This window comes from Bacillus rossius, chromosome 6 (genome assembly GCF_032445375.1).
Source record: "Bacillus rossius redtenbacheri isolate Brsri chromosome 6, Brsri_v3, whole genome shotgun sequence".
Lineage (NCBI taxonomy): Eukaryota > Metazoa > Arthropoda > Insecta > Phasmatodea > Bacillidae > Bacillus > Bacillus rossius.
This window is the reverse complement of record NC_086334.1, coordinates 62,170,313-62,192,375: the sequence shown is the minus strand read 5'-3', so window position 1 is coordinate 62,192,375 and position 22,063 is coordinate 62,170,313. Positions and strand designations below refer to the sequence as shown.

Here is a 22,063-nt window from a genome sequence, read left to right as displayed (position 1 = left end):
AATAAAGGGAAGTTGTGAGGTTGGTTTTATCTGGCGATTCACACCCGCGCTACAGTGAGACCTCGGCTACGGTCGGACAAATCTAACCTGGATCTCCAAGCGGAGGGGCATATCTACAGGAAACAGGTGTCTTAAAAAACCCGACGTAGATTTCTTAGTGCTCGTTGTTTTCGCACAGCTTTTCACTGAACGTTTACATCGGAATGGTTGTAGTGTTATAGTTACCGTACGTCATAGAAAAATGTGTTTTAATAAGAAAAAAAGGTGGCTTAAGGAGGTGTTTCTAAAGTTATGGATGGTTATGGAATCGAAGTACCAGTAATTGAAGGCAGCGCAAGAATAAAAACTTTATACGTCTAACTTCAACTCTGGGCAATATCGTAATATAATCTGTTTTTTTTAGAGTGCCAATTAAGTCGACGTGAGACTTGATGCTGGAATTGGTGTCATCCTTGCAGCCTTCTTGCTTCTGCGGTGAGCTACCGCAAGTAGGCTGCATGGCCTGCTAGCCTCTGTCCGCCGACAGGGAAACTCTGTCTGGGCGCCGGGAAGAGGCGCTTTTTCCCGAGCTAACGCACACGGGAAACAGGAAGGCGCTTCGATATGAACTGTTCCCGTGGAACAGCAGGGAGGGAGGGGGGAACAGGGTCGAACAGCGAGCAGCGGTAACGCGACAGGCGAGCCGCGCCGGAGAATCAACATCCGCGAGCAGGAGGCCCTGAATATTTCATGGGCAGACACATCGCGCCGTTAGCTGCTCCGACTTGCTGCGCTGCGCCCCCCACAGCCCGATAAGCCGTCGCAAGTTGGTCTGCCCGGAGCTTCTCCGCGCCATATTTATTATTGAACTCCGTTCTTATCCTCTCCGTCCGGATCCTTAGTACTTTCCGCCTTATCTAAAAACTTTGAACATGTTTACACGGCATTCACTTAGTAAAGCGGGTAAGAAAGTTCTTGTAGAAATAATGTGTCAGGGGGAACGGTTGACTAATTGGCAAAGTTTTGTTTGAAATTTGTGTGTTTTGTGGACGAGAATGACTGCATGTGGTTAGTCAGAATTAGACTGACAAATTTCGGCTGCAGTATCACCACGAAGTATTAAACTCTCTCCCTCTCTCTATACATACATATATAGTAAAATGATTTCATCGAAGTAACTGAAAATAACGTCAGACAAAAATGTAGGGAAAATAATGTTGGTTGTGTAACTTTGTTTGTTTATATATTATCCAGACACATTGTTTCATTTAAAAATATTCTCTCATATTTACAAAAAAATGTAATTCATATTGAATTACAAAGTCGTATACCAACCTTGGGAAGCATTCTAAATAGCATGTCACAATTGTTATCACTAATATTGATTATAAATAAATGTTTTTAATTTTATGGGCCAGAATTTAATATGAATCACAATAGTATACGATTTAAAAGAACATATAACATTTTTTATTTTTATGTAGCTTTTCTTTTCGTGTCAATTTTTATCGCATGCTGCGCGCGAATCGTACAAATTCACTTGCATCTATTTTTTTTATATAACGCGCCTAAAGAAGGAAAACTAAATAAAAGAAGAATGATCTGTCTGCAGTGTTGAAACACATCTTAAGGGATTGGCGCGCAGGCAGTGTTAAGACTGTCGAGTTATGACTCATTTTACAGAGTATTGATAAGGTAAGGAATTATAACCATTTTTTTTAGGGGGGTTACGCACGCATGCCTTGGCGCTGTTGTATGCTAGGTTCTTCAGTGACCGCGCAGCGTTTCATACTCCACTCCCGAACACCGTGAAGCGAAGGAAGATAAAAAAAATCACCGCCTCCCCTTACCAAACGTTCTCCACCGCTGGTGTATTGTGCACTCTGCAGTTTCAGCTCTCTCCGCTCCCAGCCGCAGCAGAGTTGCGTGCGCGCCGCAGCTCCGGGCGTCTCTCTCTCTCTCTCTCTCTCTCTCTCTCTCTCTCTCTCTCTATCTCTCTCTCTCCACGGCCGCGGATGACCACACGCGAGTCGCCACCACAAAACACCTTCAAAAATGGCCGAGGGAGAATGGGCCTCTGCGATGCTCGTTTACACTTCGTCAAGCACTTGTGGAAGAAGGGGGAAAGAGTGTTGTATTACGTAGCGGCGGAGGAAGGGGGGACAGCAGAAAACTGTTCCGCCGCAGTGGGTAATTTCGTCCCAACACCTTCGAGAGAGAGAGAGAGAGAGAGAGAGAGAGAAAAAAAAACCTTTATTATTATTTTCCATTTCGAGCCACTTCTACTACCGCCATTTTAAACGGTCCTCCTCTTGCCTTTTATTCGCACGCGAGCGCGGTCACGGTGCTTTGTGCGACGAAGAGTTTCGCTTGCAGTTTCCAGTGGATTTCCGGGAACAGGGACCAATCAGCTATAAGCAGAAAATTCAACTGCTACTCGGTTAAGAAATGCTAGAAGCTCTCCGTACATACGAATGCTCATTGATAAATTTTACTATTAACCATGCAGTATGAAGCATGCATAATGTTTGGTTTTTTTTATTTGGATAGTTATTGCTAGTTGGGTTAAGTAATTAGTATGGCCGGTTTACTTGTTTGTAAATCAAAGAAGTTGTTAGTTTTAAATTTCCTCTAATGCTACGACAGTCTCCGCCAAATTTGACAGTCAGTCCTCTTGTAAATGTATTCCGCCTATTAATTAGTATAAGATTTATTGCCTTTTACTTGAAATATTTGAATTTTTGAATTCATTTTGTACTAGAGAGGTTGTGCTAAAAATGCTATAAATATGTATTTTTTGCTACAAAATTGCCTTTCTTAAAAAAAATGCTTTCTGGTGAATTCTATAATAAAAAATATGCATGCAAAAATACCTTTTATATTTCTAACGGTGGTATTAAAAAATTTCTTATTTTTATAACTTTTTTTAGATTAAGCAATGCTTGATTATTTTTTATTAGATATCTCCTAGAAAAATGTTTGTCCAAATAGCTGGAAGTATAATGTTCTCAAATGGACCTACGTACACTATTCATATATTCCGTAATCTTCAATGTTCCTTTCAATATTCGGTGTTAGCTGTAGGCCAACATAAATTAAATAACTAAAATATAAATAATAACAAAAATGTTATTATTCGTAGAAAAAGTTCTAATTATTGCTGTCGAATAACGAAAACTGATTAAAGTCATGCCATGAAATTATGTAATGTGTGTTACATTCTTGCTTAAGTACTTAGCTAACTAGTGCTTTATTTGCTATTATAGATATGATATAATAGTGGGGTAGTAATAGTCTTGTGGCAGGATTCCAAGGAGGTGACCAGATGCCGGACTCCATCTTGGATGTAACGTCATGGCCACCATCTTGGATGTCTAGACCTCGAACTTAACCTTGAACGTATCCTTCAAAATTTGCTTAAATTCGCCCAGATTTACTCAAGATTTGTCAAAATTGAGTCGAAATTCGCCAAAGTGACTCAAAATAACCCGTTTTAAAAAAAACTTTTCAATAAAAAAATTTCAACAAAATTTGAGATTTCAAAAATAACCATTTTCGAGAACAAATTATCATAAGAAATTCAAAATTTAAAATTATTAACTTGTCAATGTATTTTTTCGTTTGAAAGAAAAAAAAAATGCCCACAAAGAGGCTTACATTCCCCAACTATCAGCCTCCAATAAGACTACGGAGAAGAACTACGACTTTTACCTTGACCTCGGATACCATCTTGGATTTCGCTATCTTTTATTATGACATCACAGCCGACATTTTGTTTTCTAAAACATTCAACTCTCTTGGAATCTGAAACTTTCCCCCATTTTGTTTTATATAACTTTCCGTCATTTTGAAAATCTGAAAGTTTTGTCAAAAAAAATAGAAAACTATAATTCGATTAAAATTTTAATAAAAATGCGCTTGCAACATGGATCTTCGAGTCCTCGGTTAGAAACCGGCAAAATAAATAATACTTGCCCCATCGTGGCTGCTAGCAGACTGACTACCACGACATATACCAAGGAATATATATTACGCCAACCAGAATTACGTTATGGCGGCCATCTTGTATCCGTAATTTTGTTTTGTTTGCTAAATTGCACTGTCACCATATTGTCGCCAATTCAGTCACCAGACAATAAGCTGTCATAGCTAAAGTGGGCTATCGCCCTGTTGGTTTATGATTTACTCGCTAGAGTGCAGTAATGTCAATCACCAGACGGTCAGCTGTCGTAGATAAGCCATCTTGATGACCATCTTGGACGTCATCTTCTGAAAATCTCTAAAAATTAAAATAAAATTCGTAAATCATTCCAAGATTTATTAAAAACATTACATACTAGCTGCCCGACCCGACTTCGCACGTCTATAAGTACTAATGGAAAAAAATTAAGCCACATCTCCCATTTACAGTAATGGTAAATAAAAAAAATTCAGTAAAAATTTATTACAATGCTGTATTATGTACCGGAGAGAAAATGAATAGCACCGATGGTTTCCCGACTCGTCCACGCAACGTACAACTGATGTACCCGTACTTCGCTACGGCAGTCTACAGGCAGATCACTCTTGCGCCACTCATTATACATGCCCCTCCTTGTGGGTACGCCACTGCCACGCGATGCCCGTTGCCATGGAGACGCAGAAGGCATGAACAATGCAAAATCCTGTTCTCATGCAGACAAAGTACCCACTGTTGCCTGGTTTTAACCACCCATGGGATCTAATTTTCGGAAAATGTCATAAGGAACATTACTTTGAAGTTTCAAGTCTGTAAAATATATATACTTGAAAAAAAGAGCAATAAAAAACAAATTAAACACAGAGAGAGGAAAAAAAACAATAAATTAGGTTTGCGATTTAAAGTGATAAAAAGTATTTAAATACTAATTGAACTCTTATGAGGGTACTGATTGCTTCGTTGTTAATATCACACGGGTGTTTTTTACTTGTATGGGAAAATTAAGAATAATAAGGCATCTTGTGCGTGGCAACAATGTTAATAGGCAATAGGAAATAAACTTCTAGAGCCTGCGGCATTGTCAACACCCACTTCGTACGTGTACTGCATGTTGTATCTAACCCCCTCTAACGCATTTGATTCTAAATTGGACTTTTAGTAAGGATCCCTAATGTTATTGATAATATAATATAGCCTATAGCCTTCCTCGATAAATCTACTATCCAACACTGAAAGAGTTTTTCAAATCGGACCAGTGGTTCCTGAGATTAGAACGTTCAAACAAACAAACAAACTCTTCAGCTTTATAATATTAGTATAGATTAAAATATTGATTGATTCTATCGATTCCTTCCTCGGTTTGATCCGTGATAAGGAAAAATAAATAATAATTTAGGCTCAAAAAGTTAGTAATAATAAATATTTTATAAATTTATTAAAATTAAAGTTTTTTCATAAAATTCTATATTTTCAGGTGTAAGAAATAAAACCAAACTTTTAAACATAAATTATATTAATTACGTAAATTATATTCTACTTTACGAAAAATTGCAAATGTTAGCTATCTTATGAGCACTTAATACAACATTAGCTTGGCCTGACGAATTCTCAGTTACAATAGGCTAACGGAAGACAATAGACCAGCCAGATTCCTTTTTTTTTTTTTCGTGATGTCTCCTTCTTCCCGACAGAGTTTCTCGATACTGCAATTAACAGACTGCTTCACTTCGTCGGAAATGTTAGTAAATGGGAGTATTCACCGTATTGAGAGCTCACTTCTTCACTTGGTTCTCGAACACATATGGTTTGCCATATGCGCAGACCAGACACATGTTATATTTTTAAAATCCGTGCTTTGCTACTTCATCTGTAAGCCGATTATGTTCTGCTTTGGCATTGCCGGGTAAAGAACAAATGTATTTTGACTCACTAAAGGTACTAAGATAAGAGCAGTCTTTCAACATTCCACGAAATGAAGTCCAGAAGCTAATATCGATTCTGTATCGTTGCATGCAGCGGTGTTGAAAAGCCACCGGAATATTGGCTATATTTGTATTCAGGCTACGAATGGGGCGAGGCAAGTTGGGAAAGTTGCAATTCAGACGCGTGACCAAAGCCAAGCACCAGGCAAAACGAGCTCGAGGCAAACCCGTCACGATGCAAGACGGGCTTGTGGTCAAAGCCAAACACCAGGCAAAGAAACCGGGCATGAGGCAGCTGGGCACAAGGCAAGCTAGGTTCTATTTTGGCGAATTGAGGTTCAATATTGGCGAATTATAAATAAATTTTTGTGAAACTGTTGGCATGATTTGAAGGTCAAAGTGAAATGTCAGTGTAAAAGGGACAGTTCAATGTCATCCAAGATGTCCCTGACGTCACACTCTGCACCCTGGCGCCGTCACCGAGGAACTACTATACACTACTTCCACGGGTCTGATATCACTCCAGGCAAGTGTTGCGATGTCTTCCTTCCACGGCCATGCCTGGATTTCTGCCCCGGGTTCCCAGAATTGTTTTGACGAGTCTTTATGACTTTGCTGTAGACGATACATGAAATATTTATGTACTTGAAAAAAAAAGTAGTTCGAGGCCAACACGTGACTTAGAAGTAAATCTTCACAGACAGAATTATTACAAACGTATAAGAAAAATTTCAAGAATGTGAGAATGCACAAATATATAAGCGCGCAAGCATAGCTACAAGTATGCAATTACGCAAATGCGAAAATATGCAAGTGTGCTAAAAGGCAGTCACGATATTGAGCGCCCCACACCTGAGTCAAGAGCCCCAGGTCCCCTCTCAACCATCGAGTGCCCCACTCCTGACCGTTGCACTTTTCATTTCCCTCTGAGCGTTGAACTTTCATTCCGCTGATGACGTTATCTTCTCGACTCATCTTACCGGATTAAAAACGGTTTCACTTTTGAAAAAAATGGTGCGTGTTCTAACTTATATAGGTGTGTTCTTGCGCGGTTTTGGCGCCTACCCTCTTCGCAGTATATATCAGGAACGCTGCTACTGGATTGACTTCCCAGACTGATAATCCAGCTAGCACGTCACTGCACTGTGTTACTGTCCAGAGAGTAATTAGTAAAAGGAAATTTGGTAGTGTTGTGTGACTAGTGAAAATTTGCATTACTTATGTCCAGGTCTGTTTTATACGTAACTGACGTTTGCTATAAATGAAATTGTAATAGCTGTAAAAACATATGATTTTAATGTGTTCTGGAATATTGACGTGAAGTTACTGTTAACATGTAATTAAGCTAGAAGGACAACCAAAATAATGTATTTTGTATGTTAACTTTTGTTCAAACCTAGGTGTCGGTAATTATATGCAAATGACGTCACAGGAACACATTGAATACCATGCCGGGTCTAGCTATACGCTGTCGGAGGCTTGAGGCTCTCTTCCCAGGACCTCCAGGTGGTCTGCTGCTACGCTGGAACACTGGACGCTGTAAGCTGTAATTGGCGAACTACAGAAGATCTGAGGTAGCCGGTTGTCTGGCTAAAGAATCGACTTCCCTCTAGTCCTAGAAAGTCTGGTTTAATTTGGATTGGTCTCACCAATCGTCGTGTCCGATCGTAGCTGGCGCTGACATCAGTCGTCCGGAACCACTACGGGACGAACGGGACCGACGCGGAAGTTGGCACTCGATGTCGCCGATACTCCCTATCTAAGACTTATTCAGTCTAGATACTATCCTCCCAATTCGTAGAATGGAGAATTCTAGATAGTACACGACCGCGGATGACGCGAATCTTCAATTCCTCGGGCGGCAACCAAGGCTTTGGTTCGCCCCAGCCCGAGAAACGTCTTCCCGCTGCAAGATGGCGATGGCGTCTCTCTTCCTTCCTCCTTCTAACTATTTACTTTCAGTCCCTAGCAACCAAGGAGCTATAGCTATCAGCAAACCGAATAATTTGCATAATGAAATAAAACTTGGATGTTAGCGTGTAAGAGTATCGAACTAAGACAAAATGAATAAAGTTTCCAAAGAATAATGCTTAGAAGACACTGAAGTTAAAAGTGTGTTGTCTCTGGCAATAAGATGTGTAATATCTGTTATACTTTGGTTGTCCTCTTTACAATAAAATAATTAAATACATAATATTGGCTCATGAAATATACAATTAATGTTACAATGATAATAAAAATAATAATATAACTGTAAACAGTTGGACTGGTTACAGTGTACTTAACGACTGGGGTGGTAATACATAAAATCTATAAAATTACTCAATTTATATAAATGCTCAGTTTTGAATATTAATATAAACACATGTACCTATAAAATTAATTATTAATTTCAGTTAAATAATAGAAATAAATTTTAATTTATAGTAGCTAAATATCAATAAAAATTATGAATGTTTATTTTTATTCATTAATTTAAATTCCTTATTAAATAATAATGTAATAATTTATAATGAAATTAAATTATACATACTTATATAAATACAATTGAAAAAGTTTATAAACACAATTTCTGTTACTAATATTCACCATAAATAAATGTTTTTAACTAAATTACCAGTATTTAATATCAGTCACAAAAGTATACGACTTAAAAGCACATATAACATATTTTATTTTTATGCAGCCTTTCTTTTCATCCTGTCTTTTTTTTTTTTTGCGTGCTGCGCGTGAATCGTTAAAATTCACTCGTATCTGTTGTATTTTTTTTTTCATAACGCGCCTAAAGAAGCAAAACTAAGGAGAGAGAGAGAGCTGTCTGCAGTGTTGAAACACATCTCAAGGGAACGGCGCGCGGTAGTGTGGGACTCGCTGGCGACTGAAAGGGGTTATTGAACTACCCCTTCCTGGGACGCTATTTCCCGGGACAGCATCGTCATCTGGGGCGACGGCCGGCACAGTCCGTCCAGACCCCAGGGTGCGCCTTGGGGGAGGGGGAGGGGGAAGAGGAGCTCGCAGGACATACTTCCCTCCCTACACCCACCGCCATAGGCCAGACTCCTAACTCGTACACCTTTATGCTGAGTCAGCGATTGGACCACCGTTTATCTGAAGGACTCTAAGCCAATGAAAAACCTTCAACAATAAACATGTCAAATCACAAGCATCCCAGTTGACGCGTGTCACAAGTCAGTATCTAATGAGCAGGTGCAATTTGTCCCAGTACATAGAGTATCATGGAGTCCATCCTAGAGGTCATTGAAACTGCGAATTTTTCCAGTCCCTACGTATATATCAATTTAGCATCATTAAGAACTGGAAAAATTCGCGAGTTCAATGATCTCCATGGAGGACTCCTTGATTATCAGCATACGAGCCGAATGTACTTTTAAATCTGCAACTGCTGACGCTACAGATATTTGAAGTGATTAACCCGATAGCCTGATCCTTTGAGACAGTCAGTGTCAAGTCTGAACAAGTTGCGACTTGTCAGTCGGCTTGCAGAGCCGGAAGAATGAGGCTGTGTTTACCGTGTCTTTTGTACATTATGGATAGAGACACCCGGAAATTTTGCGGATTCGTCTGGTCTCGTGGTAGAATTCAAAGTTGTAGGTTTGCTCAACCCATGTCTTATTTACCACTGGTTGATTTCGTAGCGAGAACATTTTTATAATTGTAAATATGCACGACCTGATTCGCTTATTTCTCACCTGTCTGTGCATCGTTGGCTCACGGTCGTAGAGGGGCGTGTTTCTAACAAATGCGGTCCAATCATGAACACAATGCGAGAGTGTGAAGGTTTGCATTCTAACTTGCGACTTAATGTATGCGCGAAATTTCCGTCTCCCTAAACATTGATTTCAAACAGTACGTTGTTAATATTAAGGCCAATGACTCAGTGCCACACCACTCTTCTGATTCCGTGAGTTTTTGGCCGAACGAAATATTCCTCTCTGTCCACATCCAGAAATACTTCCAATCGTGGACTCAGTACTTGGATAGGTACGCATCGCTGGCAAAGGAGAGTATTTTGAAGGAGATTAATTCAATATTGATGAAAGCTTATTACTTTGTTCGTAATAAAATTATTCGCAGTTTTTTTTATCACACCACGTACATTGGTAAAGTTACCTGTTCATTTTCCGCTGGCTTGTAAAGTGTCTCAACTGGTTAACTTGCTATTCGATACTTCTTTGATTGAGCATCTCTAACTAGTCTAAATGCTTCCAGATTAACAGTGAACCAATAGTAGACGCAGCACAAAGGTACATATAGCTAATTATTTAAGTTTTAGTTTATCACGAGATGAAACTGCATTTTTTTTATCTCTAAGCATAAAAAAAAACCAGCGCGCACACAGACACATGTAGCAGACTTATTCAACAAGACACGCACCCAGCCTTCTGATACCAGTAACTCTTCAAAAGTGTGGGGTGCGTCTGTAATGCAGTGCACAGAGCGAAACCACAAAAATTGACAGAAAATTAAGCCAAAATCAGCTGATGAACAAATGCTCAATGCATAGACGGCACAGATAATTCCGCGGAATATCTCGGCACAGACGAACACAGCGGGTAGACAATGGCAAGACAGCTGTGACAAGGATAGACAATACAGACAAGCGGTGACCTCGGACAACACAGCGACTCACGGGCGAACCCAGAGACGAAACTGAACAGATATGTTGGACAGCACAGACCAACACAGAAGGTTTCCTGAGACAAACCAGTTGTTCACACCACCAGTCTGTTTGTGCATGAAAACATTTTTTGACGTAAAACGTCTAATAAATCGATGAACGCCAGCTGCACGCACGAAAAAGTGTCCCGTTGCGCACATTGTCCCGTTACGTTGTGTCCCGTTACGCTCATTGTACGCTTGCGCCGCATCCATCTCTCTTCCACTCGATTGGAACAACCATCGATTTGACTTTTTCGAGGCACATTAAACATGAAACACTCCCATTCGTTTCCTACTTTTCCTATCATCGTCCTATCCTTAACAGACTAACCCAGATTGGAAAAAGTTAAATAGCAAACATGTATAAAAGTTATAGTTAAAATAATCTCTTCGTTAAATTAATAACCATATTTGAATTAATGAGTGCAAATAAAAGTAAATTTATCAATCAAATTGTAGATTTCATGTCACTCCTTCTTTTTATCCACACAAAATAGTGATACCAATTAAATAAAAATGATTCAATTTTATTCATAAAAGTATGCAATCATTTCATCAACGTTTTGTTATGACGTTGTCACGTTAAACTATCGTCCGTAAATCGACTTTACAGAAACCAATTTTTTTTACGGAGTTTGTTTAATTTTCAGAATCACTATGAAAATTAATAAATAACTGATTGTAAAGTTCGAACTAGTTTCTTTCTAGATTAAGAACGGAAAACATCATTCACTTACGAGCTATATTTATAAGATACATAATTTACTCTTGATATAATAGGCTATAGCATATTTCCAACGCACGTGTGACCCGTTACCGACCTAATCATGGTTATCATGTTATATCTGTAACTGTTTGATCAGCGTAAGGAAAGAATACAGTCCATTTGGTCGTTTTCTCTCGTTGTAGTTAAACATATGGCAACATCTTACGGAAACATAAATTTAAAAAATGCAATATATCTATATGTTCATCTGAAAAAATAAAGCTTTGCAGCAGTAAAATATTATTTAAATTGGTTCAATAGTTTTCAAGTTAACTTCAAATAAATAAACAAACAAACCTTTATTTTCTATATGTAATGTTATCTGTTTACAATGCACTAGAAGTGATTCGAGTTTGATAAACTTATGATGTTTATTTTTTTATAATGTTGGTTGTGGATGGAAACTTAGAGATGGTATTAGTTAAAACACAAATGCACCACTCATTTGACAAGAAAAAAAATTATTTCCTTGACATGCGCAAGAAGGCGAAAGACATCCAAAGTCGACTTTTGGGTTCTGAAACCAGGCCTCGAGTCGCAGAACGTAGTAGCCTATCGATTTATCTCGACGAATGAAAAAAATAAAAAAACTCGATCCCATCCATTGTTGATTCTTGTTGGGTTTACTGCAGCAACAATGGGGAAACAGCTTCCTCGTGGCATTCAAAAAAAATTATTTGGTGCGGGATGTGTGGGTGTGGATAGAAAACGGATTCGGAAGCGGCGGGGAAAAAAAATTGCTGGTCGTGACAGTGCGAGACGAGGCCGAAAATTGTGCGCGACGACAGCACAAGCAAAAAAATAAATAAAATAAAGGGAGAGATAAATCGGCCGTCAGAGTGCGGCGATGTTTGAAGTAATAGAATAGAATAGCGTCGGCAGCAGCCAGCTATCGCGTGGCTTCGGGCCCAGACGAGCAGAGAGGGTTTCATGGCCGCGGATTGAGTTCATCAGATCCTTCAATACTTCGGGGAATATGCATTCAGTAGGAAAAAAATCACGGACTTACTTTTAAATGTACAGAGACCAACTGAGGAAGGCAGTTTATGTTATTTTTAATGGAAATATATTAGTCGGCACAGTCCCGAAGGTAACCGCAGTAGTCTTAGGAACATGATACATCATTATACATAAATTCGTTTCTTACATATTAAAATTTTAATGATTTACACAGCAAGTTGAAGTTATGGGTACAAATTTGGGTCCACATCTTAAAGCCCCTGGCTCGAAACTTCCTGCCCGATTTCGGCACATGACGGTTCCCCAAAGCCAGTACAGTCCAAATGCCGAGGTGCTTCTATATAATAGGTTTCGACCGATTCGTACCCAAAACTTCCCTGCCTGCGTTGCATGTGTCTGCATCGTGTGAGTTTTTGGTCGAACAGATGTTGAAAACTATTAAAACATGTAATCATAGCTTCCTTATTGGCGCACTAAGGTTAGGCAAGGGGTTCATGTGCCAGTCTTCGAATTTCCATTTCGGTTAGAGACAAAATTATCTATTTCTCTAATTTTTTTATTTACATTTCGAAACATTTAAAATCAACATTTTGAAGAAAATTTTCAATTATGCTTGAGAAACATACAAAAAAAATTAGAAATGAAATGTAAATTCAATGTTATATAACAGGTGTAGGACAAAGTAAATGTTATTTGTAAAAATGTTTCATAAAAATGTTTTATTTGTTCAGATAAACTACAATTGTTGTTAGTTAGCCAGTTTTGATGTATGGCAGTTATAGCTTACGTGAGAAATTGGTAAAAATTCTTTACTTCTTGCAAAAAAAAAATTATCAAGTCTAACACATATCATATTAAAAAAAATTGGTTGTCTGTAAAGTCGGTTTACGGACGATAGTTTAACGTGACAACGTCATAACAAAACATTGATGAAATGATTGCATACTTTTATGAATAAAATTTATGCGTTTGTTTGATAGCTTGAAAAGTACATAACAGGTTACCGTTGACTTTGTAAAGCATCTGCAATATGATAGCTCATATAATTTATATGGCTGAAATAACAGACGCTTATTTACACATGGCTGCCGTATGACGATATTTTGTATTTCTACACTCGTTCAGCAGATTGAGATGACATTTTAAAATGATTTGTTATTGCTAGGAATGTAACTCCATTTCAAATAAAAATCTATCAAAGCAATATAAGCATATTTAATCATCATTAAAAATACACGTGTGCTAATAACACAGTGTGGACTCAAATATGTTAGAAACATTAATTTCCCAAAACTGATCTAGCTTACAGTTTTTGGCATGCAGGACACTTAACAATTATTTTATTCGCATTTCAGGACAGTTAAATTTTTATACGATATTTTAGGCCTCAAAATTATGTTCAACGATTTTGAAACCAAATTTTGTAAACAAACAATATTACCAATAAAATAGTTGCTATTCAGTTTCTAAAATATAGGTAATTTTAAAAGTATATTTTTATGAGGATTACAGTAAATAATGTGTTTTTCTAGATCTAAAAATGTTTTTTTGAAAACTGTTTTTCTTTAAATAAATGTGCGCTATATTTTTACAATTAGTTACCACGTGTGTGATTTGATGTTAATAGTCTAAACTAAACTTTTATCATATACTAGCTGCCCGACCCGGCTTCGCACTGCTATACTAATGGAAAAAAATTAAGCCACATCTCCCATTTACAGTAATGGTAAATTAAAAAAAAATTCAGTGAAAATTTATTACAATGCTGTATAATGTACCGGAGAGAAAATGAATAGCACCGATGGTTTCCCGACTCGTGCACGCAACGTACAACTAATGTACCCGTACTTCGCTACGGCAGTCTACAGGCATATCACTCTTGCGCCGCTCATTATACATGCCCGTCCTTGTGGGTACGCCACTGCCGCGCGATGCCCGTTGCCATGGAGACGCAGAAGGCATGAACAATGCAAAATCCTGTTCTCATGCAGACAAAGTACCCACTGTTGCCTGGTTTTAACCACCCATGGGATCTAATTTTCGGAAAATGTCATCCTGCATAACATAAGGTACATTACTGTGAAGTTTCAAGTTTGTAAAATATATATACTTGAAAAAAGGGCAATTTCTGTTATTTAAAGTACCCGCCAAAATTTCGACGGTGATGACTGCACTAACAATGGAATAGTCGTTGCCATAGAGACGAATGAAGCATCAACAAAGCAACAGCCGTTGCCATAGTGATTTCCTACCAAAAACTGGAAATTTTGATATATTATGCCCCCGAAACTCCCCTTGGGATCGGATTTCCGCAGAATCCGTTCTTAGTGAGCGCCTACATCAGAAAATGAGTAACTATGCTAAATTTCAAGTCAATCGGGTGTATAGTTTTAGAGATCTCGTGATGAGTGAGTCAGTGAGTGGTATTTTATCCCCTTGGGGGTAGAATTAATCAAAATCCTTTCTTAGCGGATGCCTACGTCAAAACATCTACCTGCATGCCAAATTTCATCCCGATCCGTCCAATGGTTTGGGCTGTGCGTTGATAGATCACTATGTCAGTCAGTCTTTTTTGAGTTATATTATCATATATTATTGAAACTGGGACATTGTTTCATGGACACCATGTACAGTATTGCCAACTTTACTCCTGTTCCCGTGCACCAAGACCATAATCCAGCACCATAAGGAGCTGGTGTAACTTACAGTTCACAGAAGCGTCGTTGGACGACATCGTAGGAGCCAAACCACGTGATAGCTTGAGTACGAACAACTTGTGGATTCCGTGTCAGGCCCAAAACTGCAGTCTCACCGCAATGCTGTTCTCGCGGGACGCCTCGCGCCGACCACACACCACCTCCCCTCGTCACCACCTTCCCTCGTCACCACCTTCCCTCGTCACCACCTCCCCTCGTCGCCACCTCCCCTCGTCGCCAGATCCACTCGTCACCACCTCCCCTCGTCGCCACCTCCCCTCGTCACCAGCTCCACTCGTCACCACCTCCCCTCGTCACCACCTTCCCTCGTCACCACCTTCCCTCGTCACCACCTCCCCTCGTCACCACCTCCCCTCGTCACCACCTCCCCTCGTCGCCACCTCCCCTCGTCACCAGCTCCACTCGTCACCACCTCCCCTCGTCGCCACCTCCCCTCGTCACCAGCTCCACTCGTCACCACCTCCCCTCGTCACCACCTTCCCTCGTCACCACCTCGCCTCGTCACCACCTCCCTTCGTCACCACCTCGCCTCATCACCACCTTCCCTCGTCACCACCTCCCCTCGTCACCACCTCGCCTCGTCACCACCTTCCCTCGTCACCACCTCCCCTCGTCACCACCTCCCCTCGTCGCCACCTCCCCTCGTCACCACCTCCCCTCGTCGCCACCTCTCCTCGTCACCACCTCCCCTCGTCACCACCTCGCCTCGTCACCACCTCCCTCGTGACCACCTTCCCTCGTCACCACCTCCCCTCGTCACAACCTCCCTCGTCACCACCTCCCCTCGTCACCACCTCGCCTCGTCACCACCTCCCCTCGTCACCACCTCGCCTCGTCACCACCTCGCCTCGTCACCACCTCGCCTCGTCACCACCTCCCCTCGTCCCCACCTCGCCTCGTCACCACCTCCCCTCGTCACCACCTCCCCTCGTCGCCACCTCTCCTCGTCACCACCTCGCCTCGTCACCACCTCCCCTCGTCACCACCTCGCCTCGTCACCACCTCCCCTCGTCACCACCTCCCCTCGTCACCACCTCCCCTTGTCACCACCTCGCCTCGTCACCACCTCCCCTCGTCACCACCTCGCCTCGTCACCACCTCGCCTCGTCACCACCTCCCCTCGTCACCACCTATCCTCGTCACCACCTCCCCTCGTCACCACCTCCCCTCGTCGCCACCTCTCCTCGTCACCACCTCGCCTCGTCACGACCTCCCCTCGTCACCACCTCGCCTCGTCACCACCTCCCCTCGTCACCACCTCCCCTCGTCACCACCTCCCCTCGTCACTACCTCCCCTCGTCACCACCTCGCCTCGTCACCACCTCCCCTCGTCACCACCTCGCCTCGTCACCACCTCCCTCGTCACCACCTCCCTTCGTCACCACCTCCCCTCGTCACCACCTCGCCTCGTCACCACCTCGCCTCGTCACCACCTCCCCTCGTCACCACCTCGCCTCGTCACCACCTCGCCTCGTCACCACCTCCCCTCGTCACCACCTCGCCTCGTCACCACCTCCCCTCGTCACCACCTCCCCTCGTCGCCACCTCTCCTCGTCACCATTTCGCCTCGTCACCACCTCGCCTCGTCACCACCTCCCCTCGTCACCACCTCCCCTCGTCACGACCTCCCCTCGTCACCACCTCCCCTCGTCGCCACCTCTCCTCGTCACCACCTCGCCTCGTCACCACCTCCCCTCGTCATCACCTCGCCTCGTCACCACCTCCCCTCGTCACCACCTCGCCTCGTCACCACCTCGCCTCGTCACCACCTCCCCTCGTCACCACCTCCCCTCGTCAACACCTCGCCTCGTCACCACCTCCCTTCGTCAGCACCTCGCCTCGTCACCACCTCCACTTTTCACCAGCTTGCACTTCAATAACCGGCAGGCTGTGTGTTCTGACGTCTCTGCCGGACCATTAAGTAACCAAGTTCTACCCCACGCCTAATTATCGATGGCTCAGTGGTTTCAGTTCACTGCTCAAAGAAAACTAATATGATTTTATATAATATTAATCAATAAGACCTAAATTAGCAGAAGCAAACAGCCTAAAAAAAATTACAAAAAATTCTGCCTTCTACCTACCTAGAGTAAGAATGCCTAATTTTTTTTAATTAGACAAAAAAATTAAATACTAATCGAACATATTAAAAATATTATACGTAATTATTAAAAACATAATTATGTGGCATGGCCACTGCCGCAACCTATACAATATCTCTTCAGTAACTATTAGGCCCTAAAGCTAAGGCCGCACCGAACACAGCAGGAGGGTAGATAGGAGGGTAGAGGGTGGAGGTTGGCGGGTAGTGGCTGGATGCAGCCTGACCGCACCGACAGGCTGTTTACAGCTTGCATCCTCCTTCAGTCTGACGCGAAAGCTGAAAACGTGCACATCTAAATGTCACTTTCAAAAGCATCTCGCAGAATTTTGCTGTCCGAAAATTCTGTTTTGAAAGCGAAACTACTAAATAGGAACCATAGGGCGTGGATTCATGATTATAATGTACAAAGAACAACGGACGGTGAATTTGTTAGGGTTTATAAGGAGCTTAGGAACCACAGTGACAAGTTTTATAATTACTTGCGGATGAGCAAAGAATTGTTTGATTTACTTTTTTTCAAAGTGCAAAAGTTTCTGCATCATGTGACAACAAACTTCAGAGAAACAATCTCTGCTGAACAACGACTAGTAATTACATGCAGGTAAGACCAATTTTATTTTCACTACTATAAATTATAATATTGCTGTTATAAATATGATATTGGTTTTGATGAGCCTTTTCACAGGGTTTTTATTAGTAATTTTAATGTTATTATTATTGAAACAGTACAAATGGTATACACTAGCCCTGCCTAATTTTCACTAACAATATTATCACACAATTATAAACATTCAATGGTATTTTCATAGATGCATATTTTACACTTGCGAAAAATTACGAATAGTGAGAAACATCAAATGTTCCTGTTGATGTATCCAAAGATTCCGTTGAAGGCGCATTAAATGACGCAGGATGTAGTACATGGTGATTCTCGGATGAATCCCGCGTGGCGGGAGAAGACAAGTAGCTTCCTGCAAGTTGATGATGTGGTAATGGACCTATGCTCTGTGTTGCCTCATACTCTCGGGTAACGATTTCTTGTATTGCCGCACGTACTCGAAGCTTTTGTAAGCCATTGAAACAGTGCATGTACGGCAATAAACTCTTGAAGAAGTTCAGATCCGGATCTTCTGTGGTGTTGATCTCTTTTTCGAGAAGAGCAATCTTCTTTTTTTCTATTTCAATTAACTCATCTTCCTTACATCTTTGCTGTGATGAAGTTTGTTTCCGTTTTCTAACTTCACTTCTTTTCTTTAAAAAATTGTACTCAGTTTCCTGTGAAACACTCAAAGTTGACGTTTCGGGTATGACATCTGCTAGAATGGCAAGAGACTCACTTTGCTGTTCGAATGTTTCGTAATTGTTGGTCACATTTGTTTCAGATGATTGTGAAGCATCGTTGCTGTCTTGTGTTGTTGCTTCTTTAGAAACATGAAGGTTATCGTCTCTAGGACAACTAGAGCTAACAATGACATCTTTTAAAAACATCAGTTGAGAGAAAAAGCTCCATGTACTTACAGTTTTTGTATTGCCACCACTTCCACTTTTTGGGATTTCTAACTCTCGCAATTCTTTGGCGAAATAAGCGCGAAGGTTCTTCCATTTTGCTCTCGCTGTCTTCACTGAAAGAGAAAGAAAACGGGTAATGAATAAAATAAATATTAGTTGTTTACATATATATATATATATATATATATATATATATATATACATACATACAAACAGAAACGTATTTTGGTCAAACTGTTGCGGCTACTAGGCCTTTGCCATTCTCAGGTGCTATCTATGTTCAAAATCTCCATTATCATTGGTATTATTTATTAATATTTCAGAAAGATTTAAGAAATTATATATTTTTGTTATTCTAATGGAAGTACCTACAAATAGTTCAGGAAAATTCCGTAATAAGTCAAACATAAAATGTCAACACCAAATTAAATAATCAACAATATACACAACATAAAACATTCAGTATAAAATTCTAACGAGCTAGAATGCATTAAGTTTTGTCTATGTTTTTATTATATTAGCTTTTCATTTTATCACATTATTTGTTTTATGTGTTTCAGATATCTGGCTTCCGGGGAGTCCTTCAGTTCGTTGGCATTGAGATTTAAGATGGGCAAGACAACTATTGCTGAGATCGTCCATGACACCTGCCGAGTTATATGGGATATTTTAAAAGATGATTATCTACCCGCCCCAAAAAAAGAAATGTGGCTTTCTGTGGCTGAAAATTTTGAAAAGAAATGGAATTTCCCCAACTGTTTCGGGTGCATAGACGGCAAACACGTAAGAATAAAGTGTCCTGCCAACAGTGGATCGCAGTACCACTGTTATAAACAGTTCTTTTCAATTTTACTGCAGGCTGTAGTCGATGCAGATGGAAGGCTTATTGCTGTCGACATTGGCACTCCGGGGAGACAAAGTGATGGAGGAAATTTTAGATCGTCGAATTTGTTCCGTTTACTTGAAGCTGGAGAACTGAACGTGCCAGAATGCAGACCTCTTCCATCTACAAATACGACAGTTCCATTTGTCTTGTTAGGAGATGAAGGCTACCCCTTATTGTCATACCTGATGCGACCTTACCCGCAAAGAGATTTAGATGATCGGAAGAGAGTGTTTAACTACAGGTTAAGTCGTGCGCGAAATAGTGTTGAATGTACATTTGGCATCATGGCTGCAAAGTGGAGACTGTTAAATAAGGCAATTGAATCGAATGTTTCTAATGCTGTACAAATAGTTAAAGCTATTTGCATCCTACATAACTTCGTTCTGACACACGAAAGAGATGTGTACGAGAAAATGTATGCCGCGGTGTCCCTAACTTTCAGCCTGTGCATCACCGATTCACCACAACAGCATTAAGAACCAGAGATCACTTAACGGATTACTTCAATGGCGTGGGTTCAGTCCCATGGCAGGAAGATTATGCTCTCCCACAGAACATTGTGCGCCGCCACAACAGAAACCAAAATCTTAACAACTTTTCAGTTACATAATTTGTTGTGTTTTTAAGATTCAATTAGGGCTAAAGTTATTTTATGTAGTATTTGTCTTGAAATTTAATGGCTGAAGTGATAACAATGGTCTGGGTAAGTTAAAAACAAAGTCAACAGGCATTACAATTTAATAAACATTGCAGAACAGACATATGGAGCAACGTATGTTCAAAGAAAATTGTACTTGACACTGTAAATTAAAATACGAATAAAGATGATACTGTATTATCATTAAATGGTAGTTATACAAACGTTAACGTTCCGCTCCAATATATCTTTTACTACTGACGTTTTGTAAAATATACTGTAAAAATTATCTTAATGAAATAGGAAAGTAAAGAGTAAAGTAATCATAACTTAATATTATTTCATTAGGTACTTGTGTGTCAATATAATTACATTTTAATAGCTTTCTGCAACAGAACACAAATTACATGAAACAAATAGAACTATGGACTTTCCAGACTCATACATCCCGAATACTGTAGATTAATAACTTACCATCTATTCCAACTTCTTGAGCTACTTCAGCCCACAATGCATTCAAAATCTTTGAATTCTTCCTGAGACCGTCGGTAGGATCCCAAATAGCTTTACGCTTGTACACAGCTGCTATAATAAGTTCCTCCATGCTGTAGCGCAGTCGTAGTGCAGCGGTAAAATGCCTGGATGGCTGGCTGGAAGAACAAACAGGATTGTTCGGGTGGATACCCGCCAGGCGACCCGCCAGGCGGTTGAGACTGGAGGGTCGAGGGTGGATGTTTCCGGTGCGGCCACTTTCACCCGTCAACAAAGGTAATATCTCTGCCTCGCTGGTCGCCAGGCGTCTCGCTACCCTCCACCCGCCAGGCATTTCTGTTCAGTGCGGCCTTAGGTTAAGAGCCCGCAATATTTTTATGTCCCGTTGTAACACGTCTATACAGCTGTAGGCGTAGATCTGAATATTCGTGACAGTGAGGGCAAGAGTGGCTGCCGCTCATTATGTTCAACTAACAGCTTGAAATGTACTCGATGCGTAAGTGCTCTCTGGGTGATTAAAAAAGGGTAGGAATTGCAGTCAATATTGAGGTCATTAGTGAGGGATGTGCCGTGAAGCGGTGAGACAGGGCAACGACAGAAATGAGCGGTTGGCTGAAACGGGTGTAACCCGAAGAGAGCCATATGCTCACGGAAACGTCCGTCAAGTTTCACACTTGAATGAAATCCGAGCTCTGCGCCTTCGGAAGTTGCCTCTACAAATGAGGCTCCTTTCGATGACGCAGGACCAGCAGAGCTCTACGCGCGCGTGCATCCGTGCCACGTGACTTGTCTAGAGCCTGACAACTCTCAGAAGTAGTGTCAATGGTGCACGCGCCCTTCTGCCACTGTCGCTGTGGACAGTGTTTGTGGACAACGTACCGTCACAGTCAGAATACGCAAATAAAGACTACAGGTTCTTTGCAGGGGTTTCAAGGGACATTTGGGAAATGGTGATACTGGTGATTCCTTGGAAAATTAAAAAAAAATGTAGACCAGTAAAAATCACGCATACCGTTTTAATATCACTCGCGCTTTAATGCCAGAGATTTGGAAGCACTCGGCTATGATCAATGCATTATCAACAAAAAAAAAATAACTTGTTGGACGTAGGATTTCATAAGTTGTACAGCTAAAAAGAAAAAAAATATTTTTTTATGTCAACAAAGACTATTGTATTGTGACAGCTAAATAATTTTGTATACTTAAGAAAATTATTTGGTAGCTTCAATAAAATCTTTGTTACTAATAATCCGCTTATTAATAATTAAAATACATTTATTATTGTAACAAAAAAATATTAAGTTGTGTCTGTATTGACAATAAAATTTGTTACGACGAGGCCAGCGACGAGCCTGGCGAGCCAGCCGGCGCACCGACCTGCGGGAGAGCCGCGATGCAGGTAGCGCCCGGCCCTCTGCCTCCCTCGAGGGATCGACACGTCTGCGTGAAGTGG

The 22,063-nt window shown here is 41.0% G+C and overlaps 3 protein-coding genes across 3 annotated transcripts; 2 read left to right on the top strand and 1 right to left on the bottom strand.

Moving 5' to 3' along the window:
* The first annotated feature begins 15,081 nt into the window (after positions 1-15,081).
* Positions 15,082-16,929, top strand: LOC134533453 (uncharacterized). Its single transcript, XM_063370977.1, has one exon. It carries the CDS (start codon positions 15,082-15,084, stop codon positions 16,927-16,929), a length of 1,848 nt encoding a protein of 615 aa, XP_063227047.1.
* A 380-nt stretch (positions 16,930-17,309) lies between these two features.
* LOC134533557 (uncharacterized) lies at positions 17,310-20,920 on the top strand. Its single transcript, XM_063371093.1, has 2 exons — positions 17,310-17,687; positions 19,156-20,920. Exons 1-2 carry the CDS (start codon positions 17,383-17,385, stop codon positions 19,955-19,957), a joined length of 1,107 nt encoding a protein of 368 aa, XP_063227163.1. The 5' UTR covers positions 17,310-17,382; the 3' UTR covers positions 19,958-20,920.
* LOC134533558 (uncharacterized) lies at positions 17,645-20,889 on the bottom strand. Its single transcript, XM_063371094.1, has 2 exons — positions 20,593-20,889; positions 17,645-18,708 (listed from the first exon to the last, which is right to left on the bottom strand). The coding sequence occupies exons 1-2, from the start codon at positions 20,720-20,722 to the stop codon at positions 17,921-17,923; spliced, it is 918 nt and encodes a 305-aa protein (XP_063227164.1). The 5' UTR covers positions 20,723-20,889; the 3' UTR covers positions 17,645-17,920.
* Positions 20,921-22,063: the final 1,143 nt, after the last annotated feature.